At 48.9% G+C, this 16,743-nt stretch overlaps 1 protein-coding gene across 2 annotated transcripts in view; it reads left to right on the top strand.

Annotated features, from left to right (window-relative positions):
- Nucleotides 1-16,743, top strand: part of PFKP (phosphofructokinase, platelet) — a 52,391-nt gene that overhangs the window by 11,258 nt on the left and 24,390 nt on the right. For both annotated transcript variants that reach the window (XM_027976807.2, XM_060396878.1), the window contains exon 3: nucleotides 8,445-8,522. In XM_027976807.2, the coding sequence (XP_027832608.1) occupies nucleotides 8,445-8,522 (78 nt within the window). The remainder of the gene's footprint in view (nucleotides 1-8,444; nucleotides 8,523-16,743) is intronic.

Below are 16,743 nucleotides of genomic sequence, written 5' to 3'. Positions count from 1 at the left end.
CTTTGTTTCCTTGGAGATGGTTTTGGGTCCTCCTAGGTTGAGGGGCATCTTGTGAGCCAGGGACACTGCTCAACATCCCGTGTGCGCAGAGCTTGATGCTGAGGGCCGGTGTGGATGCTGGAACGCACACTGTAACTGGTCAACTTGAAGTCGCCCCTCTCAGGCTGAGGGTTTTCGTTGTGTGTTTGTTTCTAATTGGCACCACGTCCTGTGGCTGTGTCTGTATTCAGGGGATATTTTGGTGTATCCAGACGTACACCGACCAGACTTTGCACTTTGCTTAATGAAGGAATTGAGGCACATCAGATGGCCCGGGGCTCCACACACCTGGGCTTCCTTCAAAGAATGTGTAGGGTCTCTCTGGAGGAGTCTCAGCACCCAGAAGCCGAGCTCCTCATGGGTAACGGGGTCCTCCTGCTGATGCCCTTGGGCTGAGCTCTTCCTGACCTCTCGGGGTGGGGATGAGGGGGCGCAAGGGCATGGTGGGCCCCTGGGAGCTCGGCATCCTGCCCTCCCTTGGGAGGGCCGTAAGGTCTCCTGAGTCTGAACAGACTCCCTTCACAGGAGCAGGGCGTTCTGCAGTTCCTCGGTCAGGAAGAAGTCAGAGAGAGCCCTGGGCAGAGCTGCACTGATGACTCTGATTCTCGTAATTATCACTTTATGGGCATCTCAGTGTCCAGCTGAGTGCTGCCTTTCAGGGTCGGCGCTACGAATGACCAGGACTTGAGGGCCTTACATTCTGGAAGGAAATAGAAAAGGAGAGCTATCCTGGTGAACAGGGCCTGTTCTTTCCACCCCTTGGAAGGGAGTCCTTGGGGTCAGCCTCCCCTCAGGGCCCACTGGAGACCAGAGTACTCAGTTGGCCTTGATCCAGGGCCTGGGCACAAATGGTATCAGTACCATTCCCCTGAATCCAGCCATCCCTCACTGCAGGTGTGAGGACCCTGCACCTGTAATTCTGAATCCAAAAATCTCTCAAGTTTGCCTGAGTTCATTTGGGCAGCAGTCCTTGATGGGGCTGCCTGTGACAGTGCCTGCTACCTAGCATGACTGTCCCAGGATGCAGGTGAGGCCTCTTCATGCTGCCGACAGCACCAGGTGACCGGGATATTTGTGCTGCTGCTGAAAACCCCAGCTTCTAAGACCCACACATCTTTGACCTGCAGGCTAGGGGAGCGGTTGAGGGCCCACGTCCATAGCCAAGTGACGAGAGATCCACATGCTCACCTTCTGGGCCTGTTTCCTTGCCCATCGCCTTCTGCACTTGGAAGGACTTTCTGCACAAACCAGGCAGGGGTCATCATGTTCCTGGTGCCGCTGACTCTGCTGGTGGTGGCCAGATGCAGAATCGGGGGCTCGGGGGGCTCACCTCCCTGTGGACCGTCTCAGGACTGTGGACATCCACCGTCTGGGTCATGTCCCGATAGACATGGCTTCCTTCCTGGCTGTAGCACTCTTGGCACCTGCAGGATCCAGGTGTGGGGAGCACGGCTGGGCTGTGTATGGTGGTTAGAGCGTCCCTGCCTTAGCCCCCCGGAAGCCAGGACCACCCCTAGGCCACAGCAGTGACAGCCAGAAATGTCTCCAGAAGTCAGCAGTAGTCCCCTGGTTGGGGACCACCGCCCCGTACCCAGTGGGGCTCAAGTTTAGAGCATGAGTTTGTTTTTTTAAAGCATCATTTGGTAACTTATCCAACATATTTTTTCATCCCTAGTTGAATTTCTAAGTTTAGCTGGAACTTTGGCGGTTGCCAACATCAAAACAGTTAAACAGGTCCGCATCAATTATTGAAATGAGGGTGCTTTGGCTTTTTCTTGGGCAGAAAGCATGTGGGAAGCATATTGACCAGAAAACACTGGTATTTCTGCTGAGGGTCTGGCACGGACGCGTTCTGTCTAGCTGCCGCCGAGCTTGCTGTAAGTCTGGAACGCGTCTACGTGTGGTGCATGCCAGCCCTTGGGCGCCTTCTGGGAGGGATGGGGCGGGGTGTGGATTAACTCATTCTCTCCACCTAGCCTGCTGTAGATTTGTTTGTGTTTTTTCCTTCTTAAGATAGGACTTTTCCTTAGAAACATACAGGTGCCTTCAGCTTCTTGGAGGTAGTAAGGTGCTCAGGGTGGACCGTCCCAGGTCTAGGTGGATAAGAAGTGGAGCAGGGAGAGTCCGTTATGTTGCCTGCTGCTCTGGTTTTGGCTGTGGAAATGGCCTAGTTGTTTTTCATTTAATATATGAGCTCAAAATGAGATGCTCGTTTTCTTGAAGGTGGCTTCCCTGATAGCTCAGTTGATAAAGAATTTGCCTGCAATGCAGGAGACCGTGGTTCGATTCCTGGGTCAGGAAGACCTGCTGGAGAAGGGATAGGCTACCCACTACAGTATTCTTGGGCTTCCCTTGTGGCTCAGCTGGTAAAGAATCCACCTGCAATGCGAGAGACCTAGGTGTGATCCCTGGGTTGGGAATATCCTCTGGAGAAGGGAACCCACTGCAGTATTCTGGCCTGGAGAATTCCATGGACTGTATAGTCCATGGTGTCACAGAGAGTCAGACAGGACTGAGTGACTTTCACTTTTCCCAAAGATTTCCTGGTGGCTCAGATGGTAAAGAATCAGCCTACAATTCAGGAGACCTGGGTTCAATCGGGTTGGGAAGATCCTCTGAAGAAGGGAATGCCTGTCCCCTCATGTTTTCTTGCCTGAAGAGTCCCAGAAGAGATGGACAGAGGAGGCTGGAGGGCTATAATCCGCAAGGTCACAAGGAGTCAGACAGGACTGAGGGACTAACATTTTACTGAAGATTAAAGAAAGTCACCATTCTGGTTATAGCTCTTTAACTATGACTAACGCAAGAGTCTTCCTCTTTAAAGGAACTCTTAGCAGCTTGCCCTGCTCAAGCCCAGCATTTGTGAATATCAGGGTTCACCCATCATCCTCCACATATTGAAGACAAGCTGAAAGTGGAGCTTCACTTTAAGAGGCTGATCTTATTATTATAGACAATACATTCTAAGTGCATTAGGTGAGTCAGGAGTTTGAACTAGAAAAGAACAGTGACATCGGAGCAAGACCAGGAGTTAATGTTCTCATCTCGCCGGCTGTCAGAGGAGGTCCAGTGAATGACTTTCTCACCAGAGCTCGGGGCCCCTCAGACCAGCTTGGAGTCTGAACTGCACTCACCTGGGGCCTGAGCTTCCCAGCCGGATATTGTAGGAGCATGAACAAGCTTTAGAGGAGCCCTGTCTCCCTTCTTCGCCTCCCTTGGACACTTTATTTTCTTCTTGGATATGAGAAACTGTCCACTTTCACAATTTTTCAAGTGAGAATTGTCACGTTGTGACCAAACAGCAACAAAGCTCACTTTCCCAGGGGGGACAGAGCGGGCCGACCTGCCCAGAAGCCCAGGCTGTGCTCTGTAGCGGGGGGCTCACCCCGAAGGGGATTTGAAGCTGGAGGGAGGGGGACGCAGGTGGCTGTGATGGTGTCCCGTGGCCCCGGGGCATGTGGGCACGGTGGATGGTGACGCCGCCACTCACACAGAGAGCAGGTTAGAAGGTCAGCTTTGGGGACACGCCTGTCCTTTTCTCTCACCCGTGGTCACTGCCTCTGCCTGCCCCCTCAACAGTTCCCTGAAGGCCGAGGAGATGACCAGAGTCCCATTGTCTCCTCTCCTTGAGGTTTTTACACTTCCGCTTTCTGCATTTTAACTTCCTTAAAGACAGAACTCCTTAACCACTAACTAAAAACAGCCACAGTGGTGCTGGGAGGTAGGCAGAAGCTTCTCCGGGTGGCTGAGAGGGAGGCAGTACTGCCTGGCCCTTTGGCCAACGTGCCCCGTGCCAGGTTAGTCCAGCTCCTTAATTTAATTCACAGCGGGCCGGTGACCTGGGGGACGCAGCGGGAAACCCACCTTTTTGGCAGGAGGCTGACTTGTGCCCACCTGGAGTAGTGACCCCTCACAGCCCTGAGCATGAAAGGGTTAGTCGCTCGGTCGTGTCCGACTGTTTTTGACCCCATGGACTGTAGCCCGCCAGGCTCCTCTGTCCATGGGATTCTCCAGGCAAGAATACTGGAGTGGGTAGCCATGGCCTCCTCCAGGGGACCCTCCCAACCCAGGGATCGAACTTGAGTGTCCTGCATCAGCAAGCAGATTCTTCACCATCTGAGCCACGAGGGGCACCTCCGTAACCACAGGCTGCTCCCCGCTGGGCTTGAGCAGAATCCTTCGTGTGTGACCTGGCTTGACCCTCACACTGTCGGCATCACTCCCGTGGCCTCGGACCGTCGAGGGCTAGCTCTCATTTTAGTGCTCAAGTTGCAAAAATGATCCTGTCTCCCCCTGCCTCTGCCCCACCCACTGATATCACTAATTAAGCACGTAAGTCACAGAGATAAGAGGGCTGGCTTTATCCTGCTATGACTTTTGGTTTACCAGGAACTGTGTATTATGAGCTTTGGCTTAGAAATCTAATAACGCCAGAGGGCTCAATAAATCAGGTTGGTTTGTTATCGGGTTTCAAAAGCACAAAGTTCAGGGCTGTGCCGTGACTGTTCCAAGCTGCTGAGAATTTTGGAGTCGACCACATCTCACCGAGGACAAAGCCAAGGGCGTTTTCCCTGAAGCCATGAAGTCAGCAAGCAGGGGTTACGGCTGGTCCTCTGGACTGGAGTATCCGTGCCTTTAGAACCTGGTGGGGCCTCTCAGGCCCTGGGCCTGGGTGTGGGGAGTGTGTGGTCTCAGGTTCCGCACTGACTCTCCTGTGGATGATTAGAACCATCGTTCCTGCATCTCTAAAGCCGTCCGCATGGAGAGCTGTCCCCGCCCGCCTCTTCGGCACCCACAGCTGGTCCAGCACCACGGACTTGCTGGCCCTTGAGCAGTTCAGAGCGAACCTGTGCGCTGGCTCTCAAATGCTATACACGAGAAGCTTTATTAACAACGAATTGACTTGGGAAATCTTCATTCTGTGGGAAACAAACATGGGTGTTTGCTCGGGACCCCTGGAGAAGCCTCTGAATGTAGGTGGTTACAGTATCTAGGAGATACTTTGAAGCTCGGTAAGCTTTTTAGCAGTTGTTTCCTCTGGTCCTTGAAAGGCTTGCCATTCAAACCGTGCTACTCCCCAAAGAATCTAGCATTTAGGAAAAGCACTGCCAAGTTGGGAAGACATGAGGACCCATGTGACACTTTTCTTTTAGAAAAGAAACAGCCTAGCCTGAACGGAGCAGAGCATCTTACCTGGCTTCAGTGCAGAATTGGTCTCAAATCTTCTGTAAAGATGCCAGCTAATTCAGTGGACTACAAGTAGAAGGGACTATTAAACATCTCTTTTAAGAGTAGTCAGAAAAGTGAAGGCCAAGTTGCCACCAGGTAGAGTTAAAATCCCAGTAACTTTCCTTCACTTTCATCTTTGTCTTCAACTTGTATAATTATTGCAAATATCTTTTCTTTCTTTAAAGTTTTATTAAGGTGCAATTGATACACAAAGGACTCTAGATAGTGAATATCTAAAATTTGAGTCTGGGCTTATGCAAACACAAGTGATACCATCCCCACACCAAAAAGAAATTATACCTCCCAGAAAATAAGATAAATTAAAAATACATTTTTAGGGACTTCCCTAGCAGTCCAGCGGTTAGGACTCTGCTCTTCCATTGCAGGGGGCACAGGTTCAAGCCCTGGTCAGAGAACCAAAATCTGGCACGCATATAGCCATGACCCAAAAATAATTTTTTTAACAGCCAACTTTGTCATAGCCCAAGATCAGAATTTTACTCTGGGTCTTTAAACAGCACTCGTGAGATTTCTTTTAAGAGAAAACCACCCAGGTGACCAGCTCTTACACTATTAGAACAGATTTAACAGATGCTGAAAAATACCCATGTGGCACCATCTCCTCCATAACCAGCTGGGAGACTGTGCCTGTTTTGTTCAAACTGATCTGATAGTGAGTTAAGGTGGCTTCAGAGCCTCAGGCGTGATTGGTGTTGGGCTGGATCAGATAGCGGAGGGTCTCCTGGGTCATCTTATGACCAGCACCAATGAGATGGTATTACTTTTGGTCCAAAACTAAGCGAGCTTCAAAGGTTTTACAGTTTGTTTTTCTTGTGTGAGTCATAGAACTGGCTTGGAAAGGAGGATTCCAAAAGAGAATTTTAGAAAATATTTTGGGCTCTGGCTACGTTGGAATAAGTATTCAACGTTGTAAGGATACTTGAAAAAGCTCATCAGAACTGATAAATTATAGTAACATCTGTATAAAACTAGTCTTCCTGTCTCAGGAACATCTTCCATGTTAGCAAAAGACAATTTAAAACCTCAGTAGGTAGTTCTTCTTCAGATGTTCCACGGGCCTAACAAGTTTGCAGTTAACAGGGTGAGTCACTTCCTATGGCCCAGCCCATGGGCGCAATGAGAGGTTTGGAGAGCAACACTGGCAAGCTCATCCCCTATTCCTTAGTCACTTTCTTTATTGTGTGTATCTAGGCTGCACAAAATAACCAAACTCTTTCTGGAGAGTCTCAGAATAAGTGTTATGGTCTGTAGAACAGTTTTCCATGTTCTTACTCTAGGAGCAGAAGGATTTGCAGGGTTTTTTTTTTTTTAATTAAATCCATATTTAAATTCTCAGAAATCATCAACTCCCAACAGAGCAGTTTTCAGCAGCACACCACCAAAGTGCTGGAGCTTCAGCTTTAGCATCTGTCCTTCCAATGAATGTTCAGGACTGATTTCCTTTAGGATTGACTGGTTAGATCTCCTTGCAGTCCAAGGGACTCTCAAGAGTCTTCTCCAGCACCACAGTTAGAAAGCATCAGTTCTTCAGTGCTCAGCCTTCTTTGTGGCCCAGCTCTAACGTCTGTACATGACTACTGGAAAAACCAAACCATAGCCTTTTACTGACCTCTCCCATCTATCACCTATCAATTACCTCCTACCTAGCTCGCCCATCACCTGCCATCTGTGATCTATCCACCGTCTGCTAGCTGCCTGTCTGTCCTCTGTTTTTAATATTCTGTGGAAACAAGCTCCCTGGAGTCCCTCAGAAGGGGAGAGGGCCTGGTGTTTCATCCGCTCCTGGAGTAGCAGGGTGCCCTGCAGGACAGCGCCTGCCTCAGGTAGCTGACATACCAGGACAAAACTGAAATAGCACCTCTGATAAGCGCTCCCTCTCCTTGAGGAGGCCTGGATCGCATCACACTCAGGCTTATCACCCTCGCCTTCCAGGGTGACAGCCGCACTGGGCTCAGGGCTTTCAATGGAGCAGGCTAAAAACGTACACCCTCTGTGGTTTCCAGAAAGAAAGAAGGGAGATGGGGACAAAAAGATAAAAGTGATCCTTGGAGTTGGCCCGAGATGTGTGTAGAGCAAATGCCACTTCTTCAGCGTGAAGGCAGGGCTGTGGGTACCCCTGACCCAGTCTGTGTGTAACCTGAGGTCATGTGTGTAACCCTAGACTAGACACATACGTGCAGGTGTATATGTATTTATGTACAATATTGATGTATAATGTGCTATATATAATGTGTGTAATTATACTGTCTATAATGAAATGAAAGTGTTAGTTGCTCAGTTGTGTTCGACTCTTTGTGACCCCATGGACTGTGGCCCACAGGCTCCTCTGTCCATGGAATTCTCCAAGCACAGATACTGGAGTAAGTTGCCATTCCTTTCTCCAGGGGATAGAAATCCACAACAATAATTATTATAAACTTTTCTAAACAGCCAATACCTTTTCCTTTTCAGGGGTAAAATGCCCTGGAAAGTGAGTCACGTAGACAGAGACGCAAGTGAACAATTCCATCGCCGTTGATCTTATATATTCTGTGGGGAAAATGGGCTGCATTTAGAATTGAAAGGTCACTGTCTCTGGGCTTCCAGCCAAGCGTTCATGGCTGTCCAGACCTGCTTGCAGCCTCGCTCAGGGTCATGAGTTGGCACCAGCCCCAAGGTGAGGAGGATGGGGGTGCATGGCATCAGCTGTGCCTTCAGACCCTGTTCCTGTGCCTGGAGAGTTGCAGGTCACCCGGCGGCTGGAGGCCCTCCCAGGTTACCGAGCGGATGTGTTCCTGTACTCGGTGTGGTTGACACCACTGTTCTCAGCAAGTTTGTGTGGAATCACCAATGGTGTTGGGGTCATTCCATCCCTTTTCAATCTCTCGGGAGCCAGAGGACAGCAGGCAGAATGCATCTGTCTCTGTAGCACCCTGGGTTAGTCTGGGCAGACATTCTCATTACTGGAGATGACATCTGAGGGGCTCTCTCACAGTTCTGCACCTGGGAAGAGCATTAGCATCTCCCCTATAACTCACATCACGCTGTCTCCTGAGCTCCGGGCTCCTGGAAACTCGGCTCCATCGTCACTGGCGTTTCTGTTTTACGCCACTCATGGATCGGTTAATGTGTCAACTCAGTTGAACCTGGTCTTAATGCTGTCCTTCCCTCCTCAGGGCTACCAGGGCATGGTGGATGGCGGCAGCAACATTGTGGAAGCCAACTGGGAGAGCGTCTCCAGCATCCTGCAAGTGGTACGTGCTGTGCTCATCCTGCTCGGTTCTCTGAGTTCCCTCTGGTCTGAAGCTTTTCCTGCTTGTGTTCCAGGAGCACTTAAAACAGGTGAATGTGCTGCCTGGCATCATGAAAAGAATACGTTCTTAATTTTCCATTTAATTTTGTTTTGAAAAAAGCTTTGCATATTGAGGAATTATCCTTACAAGAACAAGTTGTGTTTGATGGCGAGTGGTACTTGTGGGGGATCTTTTTTTTTTTTTAGAGCAGATCAGTGTTGATACAGTTTGGGTTTGTTGGTGCTGCGTGTTTAGTGGTGCATCTCTTTGCCTGTTGGGTTTGGGGTGCCATTTGGCATCAGTGACCGTGGCCTGGCAAGGCCTCTGACCAGCAGCCTCCAAGGGCTGTGGCTTTAGTGGGGACACAGCATCTCCCCTGACTCAGGGCTGACTTCCTTGGCATGTGCAACGATGAGGTAATTACGACTGCAGGCGAAACAGCTCTTACACGGAATTGTAAAGAAGCCTGCCCGAATATGTCATGCCCAATAAATTCCAGGAACAGTGCAGCTCAGTGAAGGCTCCAAGTCGATTAAGAAATAAAGAGATTACGTGGAAAGAATGGACTTCATGACAAGTGTTTTACTTGCGGTTTGATCTTTTGAAATGTATGTGTTAATATTAATCTGTGACTTGTCGAGTTTTTTAGAATTTTTATTGGCATACAGTTGTTCTACAATGTTGTGTTTCTGCTGTGCAAAGTGAATTAGTTATAATATGTTTACAAGGACCCCCCTCTTTTTGGGTTTCCCTCCCATTCGGGTCACCAAGAGCACTGAGTAGAGTTCTCTGTGTTATACAGTAGGTTCTCAATAGTTATTTTAAACATGGTATCAGTAGCTTATATGGGTCAATCCCAGTCTCCCAGTTCATCTCCCCCTCCTTCACCGTAATCATAAATTTGTTCACTACACCTCTTACTATTTCCGCCTTGCAGATAAGTTCATCTGTATCATTTTTCTAGATTCCTTGTATAAGCAATACTGTATTTGTTTTTCTCTTTCTGACCTCGCTCTGTAATACAGTCTCTAGGTCCGTCCACTTGTCTGCAAATCACATTACTTCACTGCTTCTTATGGCTGACTATATTCCATTGTATATACGTACCACATCTTTATCCATTCCTCTGTAGATGGACATTTAGGTTGCTGCAACGAGAATCGAGCGTGTGTTTCTTCGTGAATTATTGTTTTTTCCCCAAGTACGCCTAGGTGTGGGATTGCCCTATCACACGGGAACTCTGATTTTCATTTCTTCAAGAACATCCACAATGCTCTGCCTAGTGGCGGCACCTGCTTACACCCCACTGAGAGTGTAGGCAGACCCCCATCCCTCAGGCCCTCTGCAGCACTTATTCTCTGTAGATTTTTTTGGTGCTGGCAGTCCTGAAAGGTGTGAATGGCACCTCATTGTAGTTTCCATTTGCATTTCTCTAATAATCAGTGATGTGAAGTATCTTACCATGCTCTTTCTATTTGGTGAGTATCATTGGCTTCCTTCTCCTTTTCCAGGAGAAGGAAATGGCAGCCCACTCCAGTGTTCTTGCCTGGAGAATCCCAGGGACGGGAGAGCCTGGTGGGCTGCTGTCTATGGAGGTGCACAGAGCCGGACATGACTGAAGCGACTTAGCAGCAGCAGCATTGGCTTATTGGAAGTCGGCCCTGTTGTGATCTTTTCTGATGATTTTCTCCAGGAAATATATTGAGCACAGGTCTCATTTCCAGCCCCGATGACTCTTGAACATGAAGACCCCAGCAGTGCCTATTTTCAACGTGTTGTTACAAAAGGCGGCAGCTTTTCTCCACACCCAACTCTGGTTTCTCTGGAAGCTGACTTTAGGGAAAGTCCTGTTCCTGGTCGTCCTTTAGAGTGAATATGTCAGAGGAAACACCCAAGGCTGTGTCTCCTGACTTCTCTCCCTTACCCTTTGTCCCCCGAACACCTCCCCATTCCTGCAACAGCAGTCTGGGGAGGGTGCTGTCATCCGTGGGTTGAGGGGGTCCTCAGGAAGGAGGCTGGAGGTGGGAACCCCACCAGCAGAGCTATGAAGCCCAGGGGACTGTCCAGAGCTCCTGGAGCCCTGAGGCCGCCCCTTCCTGTCGGGGCAGGAGGCCTGGACTCTGCAGGAGGGACCGCCCCCTGCATCTGAGACCGCAGCTCGTGCAAAGGGTCCATCGGGGAGGGCTCGTGGGCATGTCGTCCCGCTCCCTCAGCCCAGGATGGTCCAGCCTGGGGACCCAAGTGCTCGGGCTCCAGGGGTGTGACCCCAGCCCAGGTCACCACGGCCTGAGGGGGACAGAGCCCGCGTTTCTCTTTCTTTTTCCCTTTTTTCACGTTAATGTTTGTTTTGAATGGGAGTATATAGGGGATCTGTAATGTTGTATGGCTTTTTTTTAAGGTGTAGTAACTTGATTCACTTGTACACAGTTGTGCATGTGCTATTCTGGGTCTCTTCCATGTCTGTTATTACGCAGTGTTGAGTATGGTTACTTGTACTGATCAGCTGGTTTTTGCTGAGTAACATAAACACACTAGTATTTATAAAATGATCTCAGCCTAATTTCTTCCTACCCAGCACCTTTCCCTTTTAGCAGCCATAGGTTGCTTTTGTAAGTCTGTGAGGCTGTTTCTGTTTTGTGAAGAAGTCATTTGTATCTGCGTTTTGATGTATCCTGGGAGTGATACATGGCGTATGACTTTCCCTGTCTCTATGATTTCGCTTAGTATGGTCAGCCCTACTTCCTTTCTCGTGGCTGGACGTGGCCATATTCCATCTCTCCTGTGGCTGAGTACATTGCATTCTGTGTTTGGGCCCCATCTGTGTGTCCATGTGTCCGTCCGTCCGCACTTGGGTTGCTTCCCTTGCTTGGCTGGTGTACAGAGTGCTGCCATGATCACTGGGGCTCAGCTGTCTTTGTCTGGATCGCGCCCCGGCCTGGGAAAGCTGGATCACAAAGGACTTTGGTGCTCAGCTTTCTAAAGACCTTCCCTGCGGTCCCTGTGGTGCAGGTACTGATTTACCTTCCCACCAACAGTGTAGAAGGGTTTCCCTAATCCACACCCTCTTTTACTCCTGCAGATTTTTTTGTGCTAGCCATTCTGACAGGTGTGAGGTGATACCTCATTGGACTTTTGACTTGCATTTCTCGAATAATCAGTGATGCTGACCATCTTTTCCCCACCTTTATGGCCATCTGTATGCCTTCTTGGCAGAAATGTCCCTTTAGTTCTTTGGCCCATTTGTCTTTGCGTTGTGTTTGTTGTTACTGAGTTGCATCAACTGTTTGTATGTGCTGGAGATGAATTCTTTGGGGGTAATATCCTTTTGCAAATTTTTTTTCCCATTTTGATGGTTGTCTTTTTATGGTTTCCTTCCTGTGCAAACTCGTTGAAGGGTAATTAGGTTCTGTATGTTGATTTTTGTTTTATTTTCATGATTCTGAGTTGTGGATCCATAAAGAACTTGCTGCCATAAATTTCAAAGTGTGTGCTGCCTGTATTTTTCTCAAGAGTTTTTCTAGGATCCTTACGTTTAGATCTTGCATCTATTCCAAGTTAATTATTGTATGCGGTGCTGTGGAATCCTCTCATTTCACCCTGTTTGTAATTGTTTAAGGACCTGCACACTGTCCGCCCTTTGACTCTTCCCAGTTTAGGTTCCCAGCTTCCTCGTAGATGGGCTCTGTTTCCTCCACACCTTCTGCAGCGGTTCTTCTTGGCAGGCTTTTTGCCAGTGGCCATTCTGACCCATGTGAGGTGATGCTTTGTTGTAATTTTGATGTGCATTTCTCAAAACATTTAAACGATGTTGAAATCTTTTCTTGTGATTTTTTTTTAAACAGTGTGAGTGACCCTTACCTCTTGGAATTGGCTTCTTGAAGGTTTGCCCTGTGTGAATTCTATTTCAGTGACCACCCTCAGGACATTTGTGGAGGGCAGGTGGTATTTTTTTTTAACTAACAGCCCCTTGAGGTAAAAGTAACTCAGTGCTGTCTGACTGTTTTCAAGCCCATGGACCGTAGCCTGCCAGGTTCCTCTGTCCATGGAATTCTAAAGCCAAGAATACTGAGTGGGTTGCCATTTGCTTCTCCAGGGGATCTTCCCGACCCAGGGATCCAACGTGGATCTCCTGCTTTGCAGGCAGATTCTTCACCTTCTGAGCCATCAGGGAAGACATTTCTAAGTATAGAGACAGGTCAACTTAAAAAGTGTCAGCAGATACATGCTTGACTTTATCTTATCATCAGTAGTACCTTAGAATATGTAATGAATCCATGCACCATTTCCAAAGGAATGTCCAAGACAGAAGTAGCAATAAAGTTATAAGTGACAGTCATTAATCAGGTGAAATAATTTAGATGAAGCATATCTCTCTCTGAGAGATGGGGACTGGGCAAGCCCCTTAGGCCTTTGTCACTAAGAGCCCGTCTGCACAGGTTTTGAAGTTGTTACCAGGCGGCAGCATCTCTTCATGCCCAACACTCTTTTCTTTTTCCCTGATAAGTTCATTTTTATATTCTGTTAGAGTAGGGTTGATGTGGTATTGGTTTTAGGTGGTATAGGACCTTCTTTTAGTAATACACAGACCTGTGTCCAGTATTCTTGCCTGGAAAATCCCATGGATGGAGGAGCCTGGCGGGCTGCAGTCCATGGGGTCGCTAAGAGTCGGACACGACTGAGCGACTTCACTTTCACTTTACACTTTCATGCATTGGAGATGGCAGTGGCAACTCACTCCAGTGTTCTTGCCTGGAGAATCCCAGGGACGGGGGAGCCTGGTGGGCTGCCGTCTATGGGGTCGCACAGAGTCGGACACGACTGAAGCGCCTTAGCAGCAGCAGCAGCAGCAGCAGACCTGTGTCTGTTCTCTGTGGGATTCTTCTCCCATGTGGGTTGTACTGGGTTCAGAACAGTTCCCTGTGCTCTGCAATAGGTCGTCATTGATCATCTGTTTGATACATAGTATGTGTATGTGTGAGTCTTAACCTCCTAGTTTATTCCTCCACCTAGGTTTTTGTTAACCATAAGTCTGTTTTCTAATGCTGTCTTTCTGTGTAAGTTAGTGCTCTTGCATGGATTTATTCATTTCCCCTGTAAAAGACAGGATGCTTGTCCTGCTCTGGGTTACATCAGCTCACAGGTACATATGTACATGTGAATAGAATTCACACAGGGCAAACCTGCTCTGGGTTACATCAACTCATCCCTGAGCTGATTCTTGCTTCTGCGAATGACCTTTTCCTCACTAATATGACTAAGCGTCCTCTATGGTACGGAGGTGGCACTTAGACTTCATTTTTCTGTCACTGGACATGTTGGTAGATTCAGTGTCTTGGCTCTTGTGAAGAGTGCTGCCCTGAAGACATGGTGCGCGTGTCATTTTGCATGGCGATTTCTTGTATCTAAGCCCAGGGGTGGGATTACTGGCTCCTGTAGGTTTTTGTAAGGAACCTACATGCTGTTCTCATAAAGGCTGCACGTGTTTACACCCCACGAAGAGTGGAGGTGGATTCTCGGTTCCCCCAGGCCCTCTGCAGCATTTGTTCTCTGTAGATCTTTTTAATGATGGCCCTTCTGACAGATGTGAGGTGAATCCTCATTGTAGTTTTCATTTGCATTTCTGTGTTGATAACTGATGTGGGGTATCTTGCCATGCTTTTTTTTTTTATTTATGTGAGTACAGTTTACCTCTTGACATTGGCTTCTTGAAAACCAGCCCTGTTGTGAAATCTTTTCTGATGATTTACCCCAGGGCATTTGTTGAGGGCAGGTGCCCTTTCCAGCCCCAAGCCCTCTAGAACATTAAGAGCCCAGCAGGGCCTATTTTCCGGAGAAGGCAATGGCAACCCACTCCAGTACTCTTGCCTGGGAAATCCCATGGATGGAGGAACCTGGTAGGCTGCAGTCCGTGGGGTCACCAAGAGTCGGACATGACTGAGCAAATTCACTTTCACTTTTCACTTTCATGCATTGGAGAAGGAAATGGCAGCCCACTCCACTGTTCTTGCCTTGAGAATCCCAGGGATGGGGGAGACTGGTTGGGCTGCTGTCTATGGGGTCGCACAGGGTCGGACACGACTGAAGCGACTTAGCAGCAGCAGCAGCAGGGCCTATTTTCAAGGTGTTGTTACAAAAAGGGTCACAAGGCGGCAGCATTTCTCCACGCCCAACTCTGGTTTCTCTGGAAGCTGACCTGGTCAGCTTAGAGTGAATGTGTCCGAGGAAACACCCAAGGCTGTGTCTCCTGACTTCTCTCCCTTACCCTTTGTCCCCTGAACACCTCCTCATTCCTGCAACAGCAGTCTGGGGAGGGTGCTCTCATCCGTGGGTTGGGGGGCCCTCAGGAAGGAGGCTGGAGGTGGGAACCCCACCAGCAGAGCCATGAAGCCCAGGGGACTGCCCAGAGCTCCTGCAGCCCTGAGGCCGCCCCTTCCTGTGGGGGCAGGAGGCCTGGACTCTGCAGGAGGGACCACCCCCCGCATCTGAGACTGCAGCTCGTGGAGAGGGTCCATCGGGAAGGGCTCGTGGACCGGCACGTCCTCCCACTCCCTCAGCCCAGGACGGTCCAGCCTGGGGACCCAAGTGCTCGGGCTCCAGGGCTGTGACCCCAGCCTGGGTCACCAAGGCCTGAGGGGGACAGAGCCCGCGTTTCTTTCTTCTTTGACTGTTTGTTTTGAATGGGAGTATATAGGTGATTTACCATGTTGTGTGTTTTTTTTAGGTGTACAGCCACTTGATTCACTTGTACTTCAGTTCAGTTCAGTTCAGTCGCTCAGTTGTGTCCGACTCTTTGCGACCCCATGAATCGCAGCACGCCAGGCCTCCCTGTCCATCACCAACTCCCGGAGTTCACCCAAGCTCACTTGTACTTAGTCATATGTATATATGTTTTTCTGGTTCTCTTCCCATATCAGTTATTACTGAGTGTTTTATAGGGTTCCTGCGCTATACAGTTGGGTTTTTTTGATTAATATATACACACCATTATTTATCAAATAACCTCAACCTGCTGGTTTCTCCCTGCCAACCACCTTTCCCTCTTGATAACCATACGTTTCTAAGTCTGTGAGGCTGGCTCTGCTTTCTGAAGGAGTTCATTGGTCACCATTTTTACATTCCGCTTGGTCGTGGCACCTTGGAGTTTTGTCTCTCTGACTCTTACTTCACTTAGTGTGATTATCCTGAGATTGCACGTGCTCCTGCACATGGCATGCTTTGGTTCTTTTGTGCGGCTGAGTCATACTCCATTGTGTATGTGTATCACTTGTTTTTATCCGCTCATCTGGGCACAGTCTGTTTCCTTCCTCGTCTTCGCTGTGGTAAAGCTGCAGCCCTGCCTGCCTGGGTGCATGGTTTTCTCCAAGTCTGGTTTTTCCCTCAGATGCTCTTAAGAGTGGGACAGCCAGATCACAGGGCAGCTCTGTTTGTTTATAGTAATGCCTTCTAAATGCACTTCCATATTGCCGTTACCAGCTACATCCACCAGCATCATTAAAGGGTCCGCCATTCTTACCCCGACAGTGTACTTCTGTGGATTTTTAAGTGTCCTTTTCCGTTTCTCTGAGGTGATACCTCATTGTTGTTTTGATCTTCTCATCTCTGATAATTTCCCATATTGAGCCATTCCTCATGTGCGTTAACATTGTGAACTGTACGTAGCTGATATTTTTTTCTTGACAGTTTGCCCTGTTTTTAATTATTTTTGATCAGTTACCCCTGGATTTTTTGAGGGCAGGTATTATTTAATGCCCAGCAGTCCTTCCTTGTGGCTATTAAGTGTCTCTAAGCAATAATTTTCTGGTTGCTCCTGTGGGGAATGGCCAGAACTCAGATTTCTGTTTCGCTGGCGCTTGTGGTGAGCCCAACTGAGAAGGGCAGCCATGTTGCCTGGGGCTGCTGGACACGGGGTTTCTCTGGCCATGGCTTGTGAGCGGCCCTGGCCCGCCTTGGGCTCAGAGAGCGTGCGGGGTCCCCCCCTCCCCATGGGATGGCCGTCATCCTCTTATGGACTTCTCTCTGCTCCATGCGTTTAGCTGATGGCTGCATCCCTGTTTTCCTGCCCTACTCTGTCCCCCGTGGGAGTGGTCCTGCGTCTTTAGCCATTGAATTCCAGTTCGGAGCTAAAAATGGAAGACTCCAAACTTCTACGGTTGATCAACTGAAAAGACGAAAGGCGGGAGAT

The sequence above is a fragment of the Ovis aries genome, chromosome 13 (genome assembly GCF_016772045.2).
Source record: "Ovis aries strain OAR_USU_Benz2616 breed Rambouillet chromosome 13, ARS-UI_Ramb_v3.0, whole genome shotgun sequence".
Lineage (NCBI taxonomy): Eukaryota > Metazoa > Chordata > Mammalia > Artiodactyla > Bovidae > Ovis > Ovis aries.
Note: the sequence above shows the minus strand (reverse complement) of the source record. Positions and strands in the feature narration are given on the sequence as shown.